General features: G+C 43.0%; 1 protein-coding gene across 4 annotated transcripts in view; it reads right to left on the bottom strand.

Annotated features, from left to right (window-relative positions):
* The window catches only part of CELSR1 (cadherin EGF LAG seven-pass G-type receptor 1), a 256449-nt gene that overhangs the window by 47024 nt on the left and 191106 nt on the right, over window positions 1-18319 (bottom strand). For all 4 annotated transcript variants that reach the window (XM_067564399.1, XM_067564400.1, XM_067564403.1 and 1 more), the window contains exons 9-16: window positions 13823-13989; window positions 12328-12513; window positions 11845-11958; window positions 11296-11470; window positions 10611-10752; window positions 9510-9630; window positions 1020-1203; window positions 149-250 (exon numbers count right to left, since the gene is read on the bottom strand). In XM_067564399.1, coding sequence (XP_067420500.1) covers window positions 149-250; window positions 1020-1203; window positions 9510-9630; window positions 10611-10752; window positions 11296-11470; window positions 11845-11958; window positions 12328-12513; window positions 13823-13989 — 1191 coding nt within the window. The remainder of the gene's footprint in view (window positions 1-148; window positions 251-1019; window positions 1204-9509; window positions 9631-10610; window positions 10753-11295; window positions 11471-11844; window positions 11959-12327; window positions 12514-13822; window positions 13990-18319) is intronic.

Here is an 18319-nt window from a genome sequence, read left to right as displayed (position 1 = left end):
CCTTCAGCTTGTGACAACCATAAGCTGCACTGTAATCTCTAGACTTTATTAACAAATTCTTCTCTACGTATACACGTTTTTTCACTCTTATTTTTTCCCATACCAGAGTTTCAGATAAAAATGTTAATGTTCTACCCAGTCAACTTACCCACTGATCCCTTGGGACATGGCACAGCAGATGGCTGTCCAAACTTGGTCTGTGGCCACCAAATGCCAGCCTCAAATGCTTTGGGACACCCATTGTAAATCACTGTGATAGAAAAAGAAATTATGCAATTTTTCTAGCAATGTAAAGTCAGGGAAGTAATAGTAAGTATACATTTACAGCTGCAGAAAGGCTTTCTCTGCACTTAAAACTTTACTGGAGTCTCCAACAGCTTCCATATGGAACCATTTATATTTGTTCTCTTTTCAAAACCAGTGTTCCCCGACCTCTAACTTGAGAGCTATTCAATTGTGAAATCAAAGACATACATGCCAAGAAAGGGTCATTATGAATTTGGGACTCTGGATGTCACACCATACACCCTGTAGACCTTTGGCCACCTTTCTGGGCATGAATTTCCACCTCACTTTATCCTGACACAGTTATAAGACCAAGAACCAACCGTCTGTGTGGGAAGGTGAAATACTAAAATCATTTGAAACGTTAATGTGGCTTCATGGCTAGGCCAGCAGAGGGCACTCTAAGAGTGGTGCAGTCAGATCTTCCCACACAGACTCCTTCACATAACTAACTGGTATCTTAACACACAAAGGGAGCAGGAGGTGTTAGGGACTTCTTGTACAGCATCACAATTTGACGTTACTATTGCACTAGCCGACTGATTCATGTATCCATGTGTCAGAATTAACAGGACAAGAATGTTTGGCTTTTTTCTTAACTAACGCTTTCCCTATTTGACATAAATTAGATTAAATATTACTATCAATTAATTCTCTTCTATTTCTGTAGGTAATAACACAAGTAGATGTTTTAAAAAATGTTAGAAGCAGTGCATGGATGAAACGTACGATACCTTCACAGCCTTGAATGGTAACCTCAGCAAATGGATTGTCACAACGATTACACTGTCGCCCAATCACCCCAGGCTTACAAGGACACTGCCCTGTCTCCATGTCACAGGTGCGAGTGTGAGAACCAGAAGGGAAGCAGTCACATGGATAACAGGTGTCACTATTTTGTGGCCTGTAGTAGTTTGTCTGGAAAAATAAAGTGATATACACACTGTATTTTAATTCTGCCACATTTCTTATAATCCCTAATATTTCTTAAGTTCTTCCTTGATGACTTGTGAATCTGAAAAGAAGAATTAATGAGTGCCCACACACTATAATGTTGGGGGCTTTAACGGTGTATACAGATGGAGAGTTTACTTACCTGTACAGTAACTTGAGTTCTTTGAGATGTTTTGCCCCTGTGAGTGCTCCACTATAGGCCATTTGTGTGTCTGTGCACCCGCAGCCGGAGACTGTAAAGCTGTGTCGCCGAACCTGTGCCTATGCAGACCAGTTCCTCATGCTCCCATTTGAGGGTACAAAGGGAGGCATGGACCACTCAATTTCTTCTCAACTGTGAAGCCAGAGACTCTGCAGCAGAGGGGAAGGAGGGTGGGAGGTGGAACATCCACAGGGACAAAACATCTTGAAGAACTCATGTTGCTGTACAGGTAAGTAACCTCTCCTTTTTTAAGTACTGCTTGGGAGTCTCCACCATGGGAGACTCCCAAACAATAACTCAATGTGCAGGTGGGTGCTGGTGAGGCAAGTCCAAGACAGTTCAAAGGACTGCATCACCAAATATAGTATCAGCCCTGGAAGCAGTAAGATGGCATAATGCTTCGGGAACATGTGAACAGAGGAACATGTTTGCATTTCTGCAGATTTCTGCTATGCAACATCTTTCAGGAGGGCTATAGGTAAGGCGTGAGCTCTAGTGGAGTGGGTTGTCATGCTGTGAGGGGTCTGTATTCCAGCAGTCTCATAGCATGTTAAGATGCAATTGAAACCCACTTCGACAATCTTTGCATGGAAATGGCTGTCCCTTCATTCTTTCACCAAAGGACACAAAGAGTCTGGGAGAGATCCTAAAGGTCTTGGGTCTGTCTAAGTAGAAAGCGAGAGCCCTTATGACATCTAGTGTATGTAGACTAGATTCCTTTCTGGAGGCATGAGCCTTTGAATAGAACACTGGTAGATGGTTTTCCTGATTAATATGGTATTCCAAAGAGACCGTAGGGAGGAAGCGAGGATGGGGAAGTAGTGTGACCTTGTCTCTGTAGGAGGTAGTGAATAGTGCATCTGCAATGGGCCCACCAAGTTTTCCCATTTGTCTAGCCAAAGTGATAGCTATAAGGAATGAGGGCTTGAGGGAGAGAAGGAGGGGAGAATAGGGAGCCATTTGTTCAAAGGGGTTGTGTGTTTCCTTAAGGCACAGAGAACAAAATTAAGGTCCAGTGGAGGAGCAAGGTTTCATACAGGTGGAAACAAGTTGTGTAAGCCTTTAAGGAATCTGGTTGTGATAGGATGGGCAAACTGAGAAGCCCCCAATGGACAACTGAAAGGCTGTGATAGCTGCCAGGTATATTCTGACTGAGCTCACTGACAGACCCTGTGTCTTTAAGTCCATTAGGGACTCTAGGATCTTGCAGAATGGAATTTCTCGTGCTTGAGATGAGTGAAGAGAACACCGGGAATAGAAACATTTCCACTTGTGGAGGTAAGTTTCATGAGTAGTAGGTTTCCTGCTAGATAGGAGTACTGATTGGACATTATCCAAACATGTAAGGTCCATGCCACAGAACAATCTAGGAGCAATGCCTTCAGATTGGAAGATGAGGGGTTGGGATGGCTCAAGGTACTTGACTTCTGTGACAAGAGATCCTGCTTGAGAGGAAGGTGGAGAGGCATTGCCACTGTGAGGTGAAGGAGATTTGAGAACCACACCTGTCTCGGCCATGACAGTGCTATGAGGATAACCTTTGCTTTTTCTTCTCTCAGTTTGAGCAATGTCTTGAGAATGAGAGGTAGAGGGGGGTATGCATATAGCAGGCTGCAGGGCCACAGTGTTATCAAAACATCTCCCAATGAATGGTGGCTGCATCCTCCCCTGCAGCAGAAAAGGCAACATTTCGTACTGGTTGGGATAGTAAAGAGGTCCCGGGAGACTCCAGGTTTGACAAATGCTGTGGAAGACAGAACAGTTGAGCTCCCATTTTCCTGTGTAGGGATTCTTAAGTTGTATTTGGATCATCTGGTAGATAAACCACCAAAAATTTCTATCTGATGTGAAATGTACCAGTTTCACAGTTGTAGTGATTCTGTGCATACGGCCTGGGATCTTGCTCCACCTTGTTGTTTTATATAATACATTGCTGCCCTGCTGTCCAGCGTCTTCCTGACGGAATGGCTCTCTAAGTTGTGAGGGAAGTGTTGATACGCATAGCGGACTGTTCTCAGTTCTAGGATGTTGATGTGAAGTGTAATCTCTTGTGTGGACTCCTTGCCTTGAGCTACGGCTCCCTGGAGGTGGGCCCCCCAACCCAAAAGAGGTGCTCATTGTGCGGGATTTTGGGGCTGGAGGGTGTGAGAATGGGGTTCCCCTGTAGATTTTCAGTGGGTTCTTCTGCCACGGGAGAAAGTCCAGAACTTTTAGGGGTGCTATTATGTGTTTGGAGAAACTGCCTGTTTGGGGTGTACACAGTCCTCAGCCAGGTCTGAAGGTAACTGAGATGCAGTCTTGCATGAGGTGTGACAAACGACGAGGTTATGTGGCCCAAGAGTTGTAAGCAGGTCCTCGCAGTTGTTTGCAGCCTGTGCTGTGCTGTTGCCATTAGACTGGACATAGTCGAGAATCTCTCCTTTTGTAGGTATGTTCTGACGCTTAGGGAATCCAGAGAGGTTTCAATTAAATCTTTCCTCTGGACTGGAATAGGTGTAGACTTCTTCCAGTTGATACAGAGACTCAGGGACTGGCTAGTGCCTTGAGGGTTGCTGGTTGAACCTCTAGAGCTGACCTACCCTTGAGGAGTCATTTGTCCAGGTCTGGGAATACTGCAATGGTCACTGACATAGGGAGGCCGCTACTGCTGAGAGGAACTTTGTAAAGACCCATGGGGCTGTGGAGAATCTGAAGGGGAGGGGACTGGACACTGATAATTATATGAGCCTATTAGGAAATGTAGGAAACGCATCCACCACCGCAGAATTAGAGTCAGGATGGGAGAAGTATTCCATTCCCTTGGCTAGAATATAATATTTTTTATCTGCCCACTTGAAGGTGGGAGGAATAGTAGCAGGTGTTTGCCATAAAGGATGGGTAGGCCTCTTCTAGTGGGCTCTGGAGGAACTCCGACACACATTTCATTAGATCCTGGAAGTCCTTAGAGTCATCAGCATATGAGTGGTGGTGGTAGCGGTGGCATTTCCTTCTTATCCAGGAGGAGGAGGAGTTGCCTGAGCGGGTGAGCTTCCCTCAATCTGTAGTTCTTGCTCCTCTTGTGCCTCTCCCAGTACTTAAGGGGCATAGGGGAACAGAGGATGGTCTGTTGGTGCCTGTGGTGGGCTCCAGAAGGTCTTCTTCAGTAAACGAAATCAGGTGAGTGTGAAAGTACAGTACTGAGTCAGGGCCTTTACCAAGACCTCAGAGACAGAAGGATCCTCCCCTGGACTAAGGGGGGAGGCTCAGGCATTGGTGCAAATACCGATCGTGGGAAGTTCAACCAAGATGTAGGCTGTAGCTAATGGAGTAGTAGTAGGGGGAAGGGGCTGTAGTAGAGCTCCTTAGTAGGAAAGACTCTGGTTTGTCTGATACAGGAAGGTCTTCCAGGGAAAAGAATCTGGAGGGTGGTGGGGGGCTGTGATAGCTGATGGCTGGAATCCGAGTTGGTGCTGGAGCCAGGAATGTGGATCGGTGCCAAGGAAGAGATGGTGCATGTGGTACTGGAAAGGCCAATGGAGCAGCTTCTCTGACCATGGAGCTGTTGGAAGATGATGGTACCAAAGCATGGGAAGAAGCCCGGTGTATATCACGTGTCAAGAGATATCAGATGGTACTGAGGTAGGAACTACCCTGTGCGTGGAAGCCTTCTCCACACGCAACTTCTTATGTGCTACTGATGCCTCTGTACCAATTTCAGTCGCAGTCTCAGTGGTATCCCTTAAGGGACGTGAGGTCTCCCAGGAGTGAGATTTATAGGATGACGTACCACTTTTTGTCTTCCTCGTAAGGGAAAGAGGCTTATTTTTCTCAGAAGTCTTAGACTCTGGGGCTGCTGCCGAGGTTCCAGCAGTCACCAAAGCATCCTGAGACATTGAGACCGATGTACGGGGAGGGGGAATAAACTCCTCATGAGCTAGAGAGTGTTCCATTAAGAGACACTTCAACCTAGTTTCTCTCTCTTCTCTAGACCTATCTTTAAACCCCAAGCAGACCTTGCACTTTGACAGGATGTGGGTGTCTCTCAGACACTGGAGACAGCTAGAGTGCCCATTGCCACAAGGAAAAGACCTGTGGCAGGTCTGGCAGGGCTTAACCCCAGGGCCTTAAGCATAACCTGGCATGGCTAAATGCTGAACCACAAGTCCTGAAGGGGGAGGACCCCCTTTTGAAAACACAACTGTGCTGAATTTAAAATGAAATAAAATAAGTAAATTAAATAAAGTGAGAAAGAAAAATTCACAGTAAGTGAGGAAAGGTGGGAAACTGTAGAACAGCAGACACCAAATACTCCCTCTCGAGCCACAGGTGGCTGAAAAGGAACTGAGTGGTGGTGGGTCTGTGCCCTATATGCCTTCATATGGGAACATGAGGAGCTGTTCTGCAAAGGTGCGGACCCACAGATGCTGTGGTATGGTCTCTGGTCAAGAGTGCACTTAAGTACTGCTGAATTTTAACCAGTTAGATTAATTTAGATTAGATTAAGTCATTTCAATGCACATCTTATGCTGGAGCACCCATAAGGACGTACTGTCGAAGAAGAATTACACTATTATCATCACTACTAATAATAATTATGGGAAATAGTTTCTGTTAACTTTTGTCTCTACTGTAACAGATATAGCAGATGACATTGCTTATCAACATCATCAGTAGTTCCTTCTAATATCCAGTAGGGCCTTTACCTTCATTCTATTATACTTTTCTCTTCATTTAAGCCTAATGGAAAAACAATTATACTGACCATCAACTTCTTAGTATTCCTCTTCTTTAAGACTTTATAAGGTAAGTCATAAGGTTAGGTCACTACATGGCAAAATGCAGTGGGGTCCTGCACCTGAAAGCTCTTTATGGGGAGAGCTCCCACTGAAGTCAATGGGAGGTCTGCATGCAGAGTGCTTGCAGCATCTGGCCATGGTGTGCAAAAATAAGTGCAACTTACATGCCACAAGGTTATCTTGCTTCATCTTACATCTGCCTGTTAATTGTTTCTTCAGCTCTACCCTCCTCTGCCCTATGGTGTGAAAGTTACTCTCACTCGCACACCCCCGGAATACTCAACTGGTGCAAAACACACTGCTTTGCTTTTACATACACATACTGACAACCCAATTCTTAGCCAATTTACATAATTCCTGGTACTGTTGAATTTTCCAGTATGTGATCATGTAGGACCTGATCCTCAGCTCTGCTGAGTTTACTTTCAACACAGACGGGTAGCATAGAGAGCCACCTTCCTGTCTCCTCATCCTGGGATTGCTGGGGTCTGAAATAGCCCCCTACGTAACTTACAATAGGCTAGGAGTTTGGATGGCATAGGACTGGCATACCCAACCCTGTTAGTGGGAATCGCTGGCTATCCCTTTAGGGCAGCTTTCTGGCTGCTTCATGCTGCTGATGCAGCCGGGTTATAACAAAGCAGGTGGGCCAAGGACAGAGCTGTGGGCCCAGGACCTGGCCCAAATTATTTCTTATGCCCTCAGAGTATGTGGTCAATCAGCATATAATCATAGAATTTCTCATTTTCTGTCCTGCTGAACTTTCTTACTAGTTTACAACCTTCATATTGGGATAGAATTACCCTACTATGAAGGGTATAAACTAGTAAGAAAGCTTTTTATGTTGTTCCACTTATGTTTCATGTATGGATTCTGAGACACCTATAATGAAGTATTTCATACATGGTCATAAAACTTTTGACTTGAGATTTGATTTCACAAGTGGCTGATTACATAAGACAGTGATATTGGTACCTGTGCATCAAACTGAACTAAACATGGCAATTGAAACAGTCCTGCTGTTACTGGGAAAAAAATGTTCACAATGTTAAAGTATGGGGATTGATTCCTTTCTCGTTTACACCAGTTTATATCCAGAGTAAAAACTGATGTTACACTATTGTAAATCCTATTGTCTTAAGGTTAAACTTTGCCTTTATATACACATGATTTCTGTAAGGTTTTTGACACAGTCAAACGTGACATTCTCACAAGCAAACTTGGGAAATATGATCTGGATGAAATTACTACAAGGTGGATGCGTAACTGGTTGAATAACCATACTCAAAGAGTAGTTATCAATGTTTCACTGCCCAATTGGGAGAACATATCCAGTAGGATCCTGTAGAGGTCAGTCCTGGATCAGCTACTATTCAATATTTTCCTCAATGTCTTAGATAATGGGGAATGGAGAGGATAATGATAAAATTTGCTTATGACACCAAGTTAGGAGGGGTTGCAAGCACTTTGGATGTCAGGATTAGAATTCAAAATGGCCTTGATAAATTAGAGAACTGGTCTGAAATCAACAAGATGAAATTCAATAAAGACAAGTGTAAAGTACTAAAGTTAGGAAAGAAAAATCAAATGCACAACTACAAAATGGTGAATAAGTGGCTAGGCGGTAGTACTGCTGAAATGGATCTGAGGGTTATAGTTGATCACAATTTGAATGAATCAACAATGTGATTCAGTGGTCAAAAAAGGCTAATATTTTGGAGTGTATTAACAGAAATATCATATGTAAGACATGGAGGTAATTGTTCCACTCTACTTGGCATTCTCAGCTGGAGTATTGTGTCCAGTTTTGGGTGCCACTCTTTAACAAAGAGGCAGACAAACTGAAGAGAGAGCCCAACGGAGAGCTACAAAAATGACAAAGTGTTTAGAAAAGCTGATCTATGAGGAAAGGTTAAAAAAACTGGGCATGTTTAGCCTTAAGGAAAAAAAAAGACTGAGGGTATGTCTAGAATGCCACTACAACCCCACGGCTGGCCCATGCCAGCTGACTCAGCTTCATGGGGCTTGGGCTAAGGGACTGTTTAATTACAGTGTAGACAGTCAGGCTTGGGCTACAGCCCAGGCTCTAGGACCCTGTGAGGTCGGAGGGTCCCAGGGCTCAGAGCTCCACCACGAGCCCAAACATCTACACCGCAATTAAACAGCCCCTGAGCCTGAGTCAGCTGGCACCGGCCAGCCATCGGTGTCTAATTGTAGTGTAGACATTCCCTGAGTGGGAACCTGACAACAGGCTTGCTCTATGTTAACAGGTGTTCTCCATGCCCACTAAAGCTAGGACAAGAGATAATGGGTATAATCTACAGCAAGAGAGATTTAGGTTACATATTAGGAAACGTTTTCTAACTATAGAGGTAAATGAGTACTGGAATAGGCTTCCCAAAAAGGCTATGGAATCCCCATCTTTGGAGGGTTGTAAGAACAGGTTAGATAACACCTATCAGGGATGGTCTAGATTTACCTGGTCCTGCCTGAGCACGGGGCATGGACTGGGTGACCTCTTATGGTTTCTCTCAGCCCTATGTTTCCTATTAAGTTCAGTGGGGTTGTGTCTAAAGAAAGAAACTGACGTAATGCTCTGTGAATTAAATTCACCTCTGTGCAGTGGGCCAGCACCAGGCCTAAATGCTTCTTAAGTACTGCTGAATTTTACCCAGTTAGATTAAATCATTTCAATGCTAGGTTTTGTTTATGGTATAATAAAATAATCATCAAAATGCCTTTGAGACTGGGTTGTCGTAGCAACGTTGGTTCCAGAATATTAGGTGAGTGAGTCAATATCTTTTACTGGACCAACTTCTGTTGGTGAGAAAGAAAAGCTTTCAAGCTACACAGAGCTCTTCTTCAGGTTTGGACCAGATCAGATCAGTCCTAAAGAAGAGCTCTATGTAAGCTCAAAAACTCGTCTCTTTCATCAGCAGAAGTTGCTCCAATAAAAGATATCACCTCACTCACCTTGTCTCTTTGAGATTGGGGTCATATTCTGATCTTATTAAAACCACTGTAAAATAGAGAGTCAGAATCTGGCCCCTTATTCTCTCTCCTTTGCTTGCAATAATATAGTTAGTAATGAAAATAAGAAAAGAAGAGCTGCATTATATGGCTAAAATGAAGGGCTAATATCAGAAAAATATACGATTCCCTATGCAAAATAACTCTATTCTATAGACAAAGCACAATTGCACAGGAATGTATATTTTATGTTGTAGTTATCCAACTAATTATATTTTAACTTGAAGACTGTTTTCACTAAACACATACTTTCTTTTGCTTACCTTACACTGACATTCTCCATTAGTCTTATTGCAGTCAGGATCAAATCCTTTACTGATCTCACAATTACATGGACCACAAATGGGATTTCCCCACCAGCCTCTGGGACAAGGCAAGTCAGTTCTACAAAGTAAAATAAAATGGAAAGGAGGCTCTTTTAAATTCACTTCTGAAAGGAAAAAAAGCATTGGGCCAAAATCTGCTCACAGTTACATTACTGAGAGTATAATTTGTCCCACTGCAGTTCACAAAATTCAGCATCTACAATAAAAAATTAGAAACAGTTTTTGGTCTGAAGGATCAAGTCTCAAACTGATGTTGATTCCAGCTCCTCTCTCTTCAGTCTCTGATGGACAACAGACCGGAGTCTTTTGTATGCCAATCATTTCCTCCCTGCTGTGTATTTATGGTAAAAACAGGCTGCTTCCAGTACATTTCAGAGAGCAGGTTGAATTCTGTTAGTCACTGCAATTGCAGGGCTAGTATTATTGTATATTTTATGGAGTAAAATGTAAATGATGAGTGCTAAAGGATTATAACAAGAGTCTGTATAAGTGCTGCTAACTGGAATATCTGCTTTTCTAATCCACACAATGTGGTTGGTTTTGGAAACACTGCAACCAATATATGTAGCTGTACAATGCAACAACAGAGAGGGTCAAGACTGCAGTTTTCAAGAGGATAGAAGAATCAGATGAAAAACACTCCTAAACAAAAGAGCAAAAAGACAGTACATTACATGCTGTTTTCCATGGACTTTATGAATTATCCATCTTGCACTCAGATGGGATAATAGATGAGAAAGTGCTAGGTTGCTGCTTGCCTCTCAAAGGCCAGCTGGCTCATTACCAGAGGGAAGGGGTAGGATACCAAGGAGCTCCTGTTCTGTAGAACTACTAAGTTCTACAGAAACACAGCTGAACTCTTGCTGTGCTTAGGAGCTCTGCAGGACAAGGGATCTGCCAATATTTATTTTTATGAGCTCTCAAATGACCCGGGGAATTTTTGTTGACACAACAAAAGGGACCATTGCCTTACACTGACAGAAGGAATGGGGGACTGGGAGAGACCAAGAAATTAAACAGTAAAAATAGTTTTCTTACTTGCTCTCACAGTACTGCCCATAATAGCTTTGTCCACAATCACAGGTGTACCCATGGGACGAGCTAGGTTTATGGACACAGGTGGAAACATGCTCACATGGGTTCAGGTTACACACATCAACACAATCTCTCCCAAAGTACCCTGAGGAGACAAGGTTATAAAGTTACAGCACCCACTGTAATTTACTATTTGCAAGTCTCAGAAAGACTATCTATTTTAAGCTCATACACTAATGACACATCTTGAATAATCAGTAGATTTCCCCAGAGATAATGTCATCCTGGTTTTTACTGCAAGAAAAAAAGCTAATGAGCTATACTTTTCAACAGTTTGCAAGCACACCTTGGGTGCCCTTGGATCAATAGTTTCTGATTGTTTGCTCAGGGCATGCATTACAAATAGCTCTATACTCTCTTTCTGGAAGTTCAGGAGGTGACTGAATTTATGCTGGGCACACATCTCAAAATGAAGACGGACAAGAGAAAAGTTTTTAAATGTCCTTTAGGGGATTTGGGGTGTAAAACATAAATCTAGTGCTAGAAATGGTTGTGTCAGAAATATGAGAACACAGAGAAGATGAACTTAAAAAATCCCCAACATCAAAGCCCTTTGCAACATAACTAAAACCAGATACAAGTCCAACTCTCTAACTATTATGCCCACTATTCATTCAGACTCCTTTACCTGGGTCACAGACACAGGAGTAGCTGTCCCAGTCATCAGTGCAGTAGCTGTGCTGGGGACATGGACTTGAATCACAAGGGTTGTCTACTTCACAGCCTTCCTTTACATTGATCTTGATTGCCTGTTTCATGTTCAATGTAGCTACATTCGTAGAAGTCTCTCCCATTCTTACTCCCTGAGCACAGAAAAACAGTAACTTCAGTTAAGAAATTCTTCCTTTAGGATACAGTGGTACATACACAGAACAATACATCTCACTAACTTCCTTAATCTTCCAATATTCTATACATGTGATCTGGCTAGTCAGATACCAGATTTTTGTTTTTGAAGTGTTGGATTTTGAACCAATAAGGGAAAGAAGAAATTTCTTGAAGTCAAAAGAGATTGGATTCATACAAGAAGAAATGGGCAATATTTAATATTTTGGTACTTGGATATCTTATAAGGACTTAAAAGTTATGCAAAAAACAAAACGCAGGAGGAAATGGTTAATAAATTATTTCTTTCAAGGTATTTTCTCATAAATGCTACTATATTTTTTATTCTTACCTGCATACACCCATAAAAACCCTGCTGTACTGAGACTTGATCTCCAGAGATACCTCCAACAATGATGCTTTTCATTTTGAGTCCAGGAAGCTGATTTCCAATCTGCACAGTGCTCTGTTAAAGAAAAAGGACAGTAGATAGAGGACCACCGCACTATTACCCTTTCCAACCCAGAGCACTGCTTTTCTTACAGTTGCACTAATCTGATAGCAACTGACAGTAGGCTAAAATAGAAAAACTTACCAATGAAATGAAGAGCTATTTATCTGATCTTGATTTTGTTGCAGGCATGGTTAAAAGACGCAACTATACTGAGTTCAACAGGTTTACACTAGGTGCAAGTCACTGAAGAATTGTGCCCATATATTATATTGCATGCAGTAGGAGTAGTATGTGGTATTTCTTTGCGATCGCTTCCCCATTCCCCTCTTTATAAAAGCCCTTCAGTGATGATGAAAGAAAGGCAAAGTCATGCTATCTCACCTGATACATCCCATAGTCCAAGGACATGACAGCAAGGTACTTGATGTCTTTCCCATCTTTAGCACTCTTTAGCTCTATTAACAAATGATGCCATTCACCATCACTGACTCGTGACTGGGTCATCTTCAAACTAGCAACCTGGTTCAGGCCATTGTAAACTTCAAATTGCACATAGTTGTTCAAGATCTGTAGGAAACGAATATAATATCTATTCATTGCATAAATATTGAATGATTCTTAAATGAAGCTCACAATGGATTACCGGTAAGAGCAACGAGCTGTAACCTGGGAAAAACTCATAGATGGTACAGTTACACCACCTCCCAGCACAACTTAGGAAATTCTGCTTGTAAGGCCATGTCTACACTACAGAGTTTTATCAACAAAAATCAGCTTTCGTAGGCAAAACAGTAGACAATGCTCTTCCCGCTGACAAAAGCAATGGTCCACCATGTGCATCTACTTTGTGAATACCAAAAGGAAACTGGAGTTGTTTTTTTCCATGGCACACAGCAGGTCAGGCACCTCTGATTGCTGTTCAGATTGAGAGTTCATGATATACTTCATGACCATCTGTGATGTGTTCATAACAGTGACCACAACAATGGAGAGCCATGCAGGATCCATCCTTTCAGATGGAGATGGTGGGTGCACAGTAAACAGGGGTCATTGAAAAATGACATGAAACGCAGCCAGAAACCCACGGAATGATGGGATAGAAAAATTGCATCATAGGACTTTGAGCCTGCAACCTTGAGGCACTGCGATCCATTCCGCCTTCCCACAACTCCTAGCTGCAGAAGGTGGGGAACTGAACAGTGGGATAGCCACCTACAGTAACTATGGACGTGCTCCATCGCCAGAAGGAGCGTCGTGTGAACATACACAAATGATGTAATTATATTAGCTTTTTGATGATAGGCGTAACTTGTGTCGACAGAACTTTGTAGTGTAGAGAAGAAGGACAGACAATAAAAATTATGTGGAGTCTGAATTACAAACATAGGTCAAATCTTTGTGTTAGGACAGAATTCAGCACATCTGGGGTTGTGAGGTTAAGCCACCTTTCTCAATAACTGAATTTAGCACTAAAAGGTTTTATATTCAGTTTCATTAGATACTCACTTCTGGTTTTCTGTCTTATTCAGGGAAAGAGTAAATACAATGGACAGGTGAACATGGCAGACATTATTGGCTGACTACTAGCTCCGACTACATGTATTTTGTGATAAGTAGAATGGGGTTCTTCCAGTTTATGTTAATGTATACTTGTACTACCTAAGTTTTTGCATTTTATAGAAATGCACCTTGTCACACAGAGCTTTTGAACTGTAAAGTGACCAAGGGGAACAAGTGATGAAGTCTATGGTGTTTAACATATGTAAAATCACTTTTAATTCCGTGGATGAAGATACATATTGAGTTTAGCCCTGTTACTTGATATTTGGGGAAATTTTCTGAATTCTGTTCCAGATTCAAAATGTCATACATTTACCTGAATATTGATCTTGGATGAAGTTCCTGCATTAGCTTGCATTAACATGCCATTAACTTTCCGGGTCCTGAACATTAGTCCAATGTACCATGGTACAGAGATAGTAATATCAAGGTCACTCCAGACAATAATGCTCTCACCACTGAAACGCTGGGGAGAAGGCATTACTGTAAATCAAGAGACAAGAGATAAACACACATTTTGAATTTTTTGACACAAGGATTAAGAGGAAAAACAATACGGTTTCCCATGGGTTTTTCATTTGCCATTTGTTTTAATAAATGGACCATATTCATTACTTGTGTAAGGTGGAGATATAGACACTGAAGCCAATGGGGTTGCTCCTGATTATGTCAGGGATAAATTTGGCCATATTCTACCTAGTGAGCAACTGATCAAGTACCACAGATACTACAATTGTCCCTATCATAATGATATCATTTACAAACAGTTACCACATAGTGATATCATGGCTATCACAGTTTTTTCCTGTTCTAAATCCAGAAAAGAGACTCCAGTATCTCAGAAAACATTATATGGTAACTTGTCTTCATAATGATCACCACTGGATTTTGCCTACAATGAAAAATCAAATCATAATACAAATAGGATTGGGCTATTCTTGCATAATGATTTCTCTCTGTCTGATGAAAATTAAGTTCTATTGTTTATTTGATTTAAGTCTAATGTGCTACTGTGTTTATGTATATTATTGTTAATTATGGAATCCAAAAACAAATTAAAATATTATAAATGTGTTTTGTCCCATAGTCAAGAGACGAGAACTGCTCTTATAGCCTTCAGCTCAGGAAGGGCTCTGAAGCACATACTTTGAAGTGTGTGGGACTCAAGCCCATGCAAACAAGGTGCTGCTGTTTTGTACAGTAGTCCTGTATTTTTGCCAGTTGCTTCAGGTATACGAAATAACTAAAACCATCCTCTACTAAAGCTACATGAAAGCTAAGACACTTACCTCAGGGTGCTACTATATTACAGAGAGAGAGGTTTCCAGAGAGAGAAATTAAATAAAAACCAGTTATTTACCTGTGTTGTAACTGTTGTTGTTGGAAATGTGATGCAGATGTGTATTCCACATAGGTGTGCGCGGCCCAGTGCACCGGAGCTGGAGAATTTTGCTTAGCAGTACCTGTAGGGGTGGCACTATATACCCTACCCTGGCTATATGAGTCAGCACTGCCCTGACTGTCCCCCTTCAGTTCCTTTGCACCAAACGTCAAGAACATAGACTCCAATACAGAGGGGACGGAGGATGGTTTGTGGAATACACGTCTGCATCACATCTCAAAGAACAACAATAACAAAACAAGTAAGTAACTGTTTTTTCTTCTTCGAGTAGATGCAGCTGTGTATTCCACAGAAGTGACTCATGAGCAGTACTTGCAGGGGGTGGGGCTCGGAGTCTATTTAAATAAGGATTGCAGGACTGCCTTCCCAAAGTTTGCATTTGCTCTGGATCCAACAGTAATGGCATAATGGTTTGTAAACGTACGTACAGATGATCAACTGGCAGCTCTGAAAATGTCCAATATTGGAACAATACTTAAAAACGCCATTGAAGTAGCTTGTACTCTGGTAGAATGAGCTCACACCTTTGAAGGGGCATATTCAGAGCTACTTTGTATGCTGTCTTCCTACAGGAAGTTATCCACTTAGAGATCATTTGCGAATAGACTGCCTGTCCCATCATTCGGTCTGTGTACGACACAAACAGATGAGGCGAAGCATGAAAAGGTTTAGTCTTGTCCAGGTAAAAGACTAGATATTGCCTGACATCCATGTGGAGATGCTGCTCCTCCAGGGTTGAATGCAGTTTAGGAAAGAACACAGGTAAATACACCAGCTGGTTCAAATGAAACTAGGACGCCACTTTAGATAAAAACTTGGGGTGTGGCCCACAAGCTCACTCTTCCTTTGGAGAGCTGCATGTAAGAAGGGTCTGCCATCAAAGCCTGAAGCTCACATTCTCTCCTCGCAGATGTTATTGCCAAAATGAATGCTGGTTTGTTTTTTTTCCCGCCCCCACACAAAAGAGAAAAAGAAGACAACGCCAAAAGCTTGAACAGAGGTGCCATCAGAGCCACTAAGACCATATTAAGGTCCCACAAAGGAATTGGTTCTCTAAGTGGCAGGTGGAGATGAAGGTTTCCTTTCAAGAACCTTGTTATCATGGTATTCAAAAATACTGACCCCCCGTGGATGGGCAGATGAAGTCACCACCAGGTGTGACTGATGATATAACAGGTATTCCAAGATGTCCTGGATACCAGCCAGCCTTGGTAGAACTCCGTAGGCCAACAACCATACTGAAAAACACCTCCATTTGGCCAAACAGTCCATTGTGGTAGAAGGCGTCTTACAATTGAGTAGGACACATTGAACAGACTCCAAACATTGCTCTTCCTCCTCATTTAACCATGGAATAGCCACACAGTGAGAGGCAGAAAGCTGAGCATGAGATGCAAAATCTGACCGTGATGCTAAGTCAGGAGGTTGGGATGAAGAGGAAGGGGTATGAGAACCCAAACTGGTAATGCAAGAAGGTCGGAGAACTAAATGTTGCCTCGGCCATGCCAGAGCAATGAGAATAACCCTGGCACAGTCCAATTTCAGTTTAAGGATGATCTGTGGGATGATCAGAATTGGAGGGAAAGCATACGAGAGTGCTGATTCCCAGCCCAGTGAAAGGCATTGGTCAGGGAGCCTGGACTGAGATCACCTCGAGAGTCAAATAAATGGAATTTCTTGTTGTCTCTTGTGGTGAGCAGATCAATCATCAGGATGCCCCAAGCTGCAAAGATGGACTGCAAGACACTGGGGTTTCAGAAACGACTTGTTTAGGGAAAAATCCCTAATGAGGTGATCTGCAAGTTGATTTTGGACCCTGTGTAAGGGATCAGCCACTGGAGTAATGCTATTCCCAATGCAAAACTGCCAGAGCCTGACTGCCTCCAGATACAGAATGCTTGAGTGTGCTCCCCCCTTGTCAGTTCGCATAATACACCCTGGTGGTATTATCAGTGAGCTTGAGTCACTGAACCTCGATGTGATCTTGAAAAGTAGACATTCGGGCATTGTAGATGGCCAGAAGCACGAGGACATTGATATGCAGTGAAGCTTCCTGTTCCAACCACAGGCCCTGAACTTTCAGCAACCCCAGATGTACTCCCCAACCTATCAAGGAGGCATCGGTAACAACAGACCTGGTCAATGGAGGCTGAATGAAGGGAATGCCCCCACATACATTACCCCCTGGACTGTCCACCACTATGAGGAGGTATTTGCAGGGAAGAGGAGGTATAAATCTTTCTCCTTATCAAGTCCATTTTCTTGGATTCCTTTTCCTTGGGAGTGGATTTATAACTACTCTGCCAAGCCCTATCATTTGCTGCAGTCACAACAAGAGAATTAGCGACAAGGTGAGAATAGAAATCCTCAAAACCCTGCAAAGGGACAAAATAGCACTTTTCTGAATGCTTTGCCACAGGCAGCACCAAAGCCAGAGTGTTCTAGAGGGCATTTGCAGATTCTAGGAAAGCATCATTAATAGGGAGGGCTACGCTCCACAGAGTGGATGGTTGGAGAATGTCAAGCAACCTGTGCATATTCTCCTGTAAATATTCAATCTGGATGCCAAAGGAAGCAGCTCTGTGCCACAAAAGGTCCCTCATACCCCTTGAAATCCTTAGCCATTGAGGGAGAAGACAACCCGGTACCGTTGAATCATCCGGAGATGACAAAGAAGCAATCAAGCGCTTCAGGGATGGATCCTGCTCCTGACTCATTGGTCCTGGACGAGACAAGCCTGGAGACCCGAGGGAGGAGGCTCAACAGTTGTCTGAGCTTGTGGTGGGTCACCAACAGTAGCCACCTACGGGACCGGTGAGCTCACTTTGGAGCGGGATGAAGAATGCAATCTCTGGGACTGAGGAGCACCCCAAGGATTTCAGGGAGGCCACTGGTGGTACAGATGGGGCATTGGACGCCAGTAGGCACTGGGCCAGGAGACAGTATCAATACTGACACCAATATTGCTCCGAGAACAGTCCACAGCACTGATCAGGTGATGAAGACTGAGAGTTGGACCTTGACCAGGAACACAAGGAGTCCTGTGTTTCTGGTAACAATGACGGAGCTAGGCCAGATGGGAGAAGCAGACTGTTAGACTCATCTGCAGCCCAATAGAAAAGTGGCCCAATACAAAAGCGGCCCAATACCAGCACTGACAAGGGATGAGAAATCAACATTGTCAGTATCAAACACACAACACCTGCCTCTGATGCTGAGAAAAGCCTGGGAAAAAGGTCAGCAACGGTACCGAAGTAAAATGTGGGATCTGTTGCCAAGAAAACGTCGGTATTGAGTGCACCAGTAGCAAGAAAGTCCTGGGCTCAACTCTATAGTGCAGTGTTTCTTAACCTGGAGTTTTAGAGGGGTCGCAAGTGCAGAGCTGGTATTGGGGGTGGCAAGAAAGGTAAT

This window comes from Emydura macquarii, unplaced genomic scaffold (genome assembly GCF_026122565.2).
Source record: "Emydura macquarii macquarii isolate MOO-44397 ecotype Brisbane River unplaced genomic scaffold, CSIRO-AGI_Emac_v2 contig_2636, whole genome shotgun sequence".
Classification (NCBI taxonomy): Eukaryota; Metazoa; Chordata; order Testudines; family Chelidae; genus Emydura; species Emydura macquarii.
Note: the sequence above shows the minus strand (reverse complement) of the source record. Positions and strands in the feature narration are given on the sequence as shown.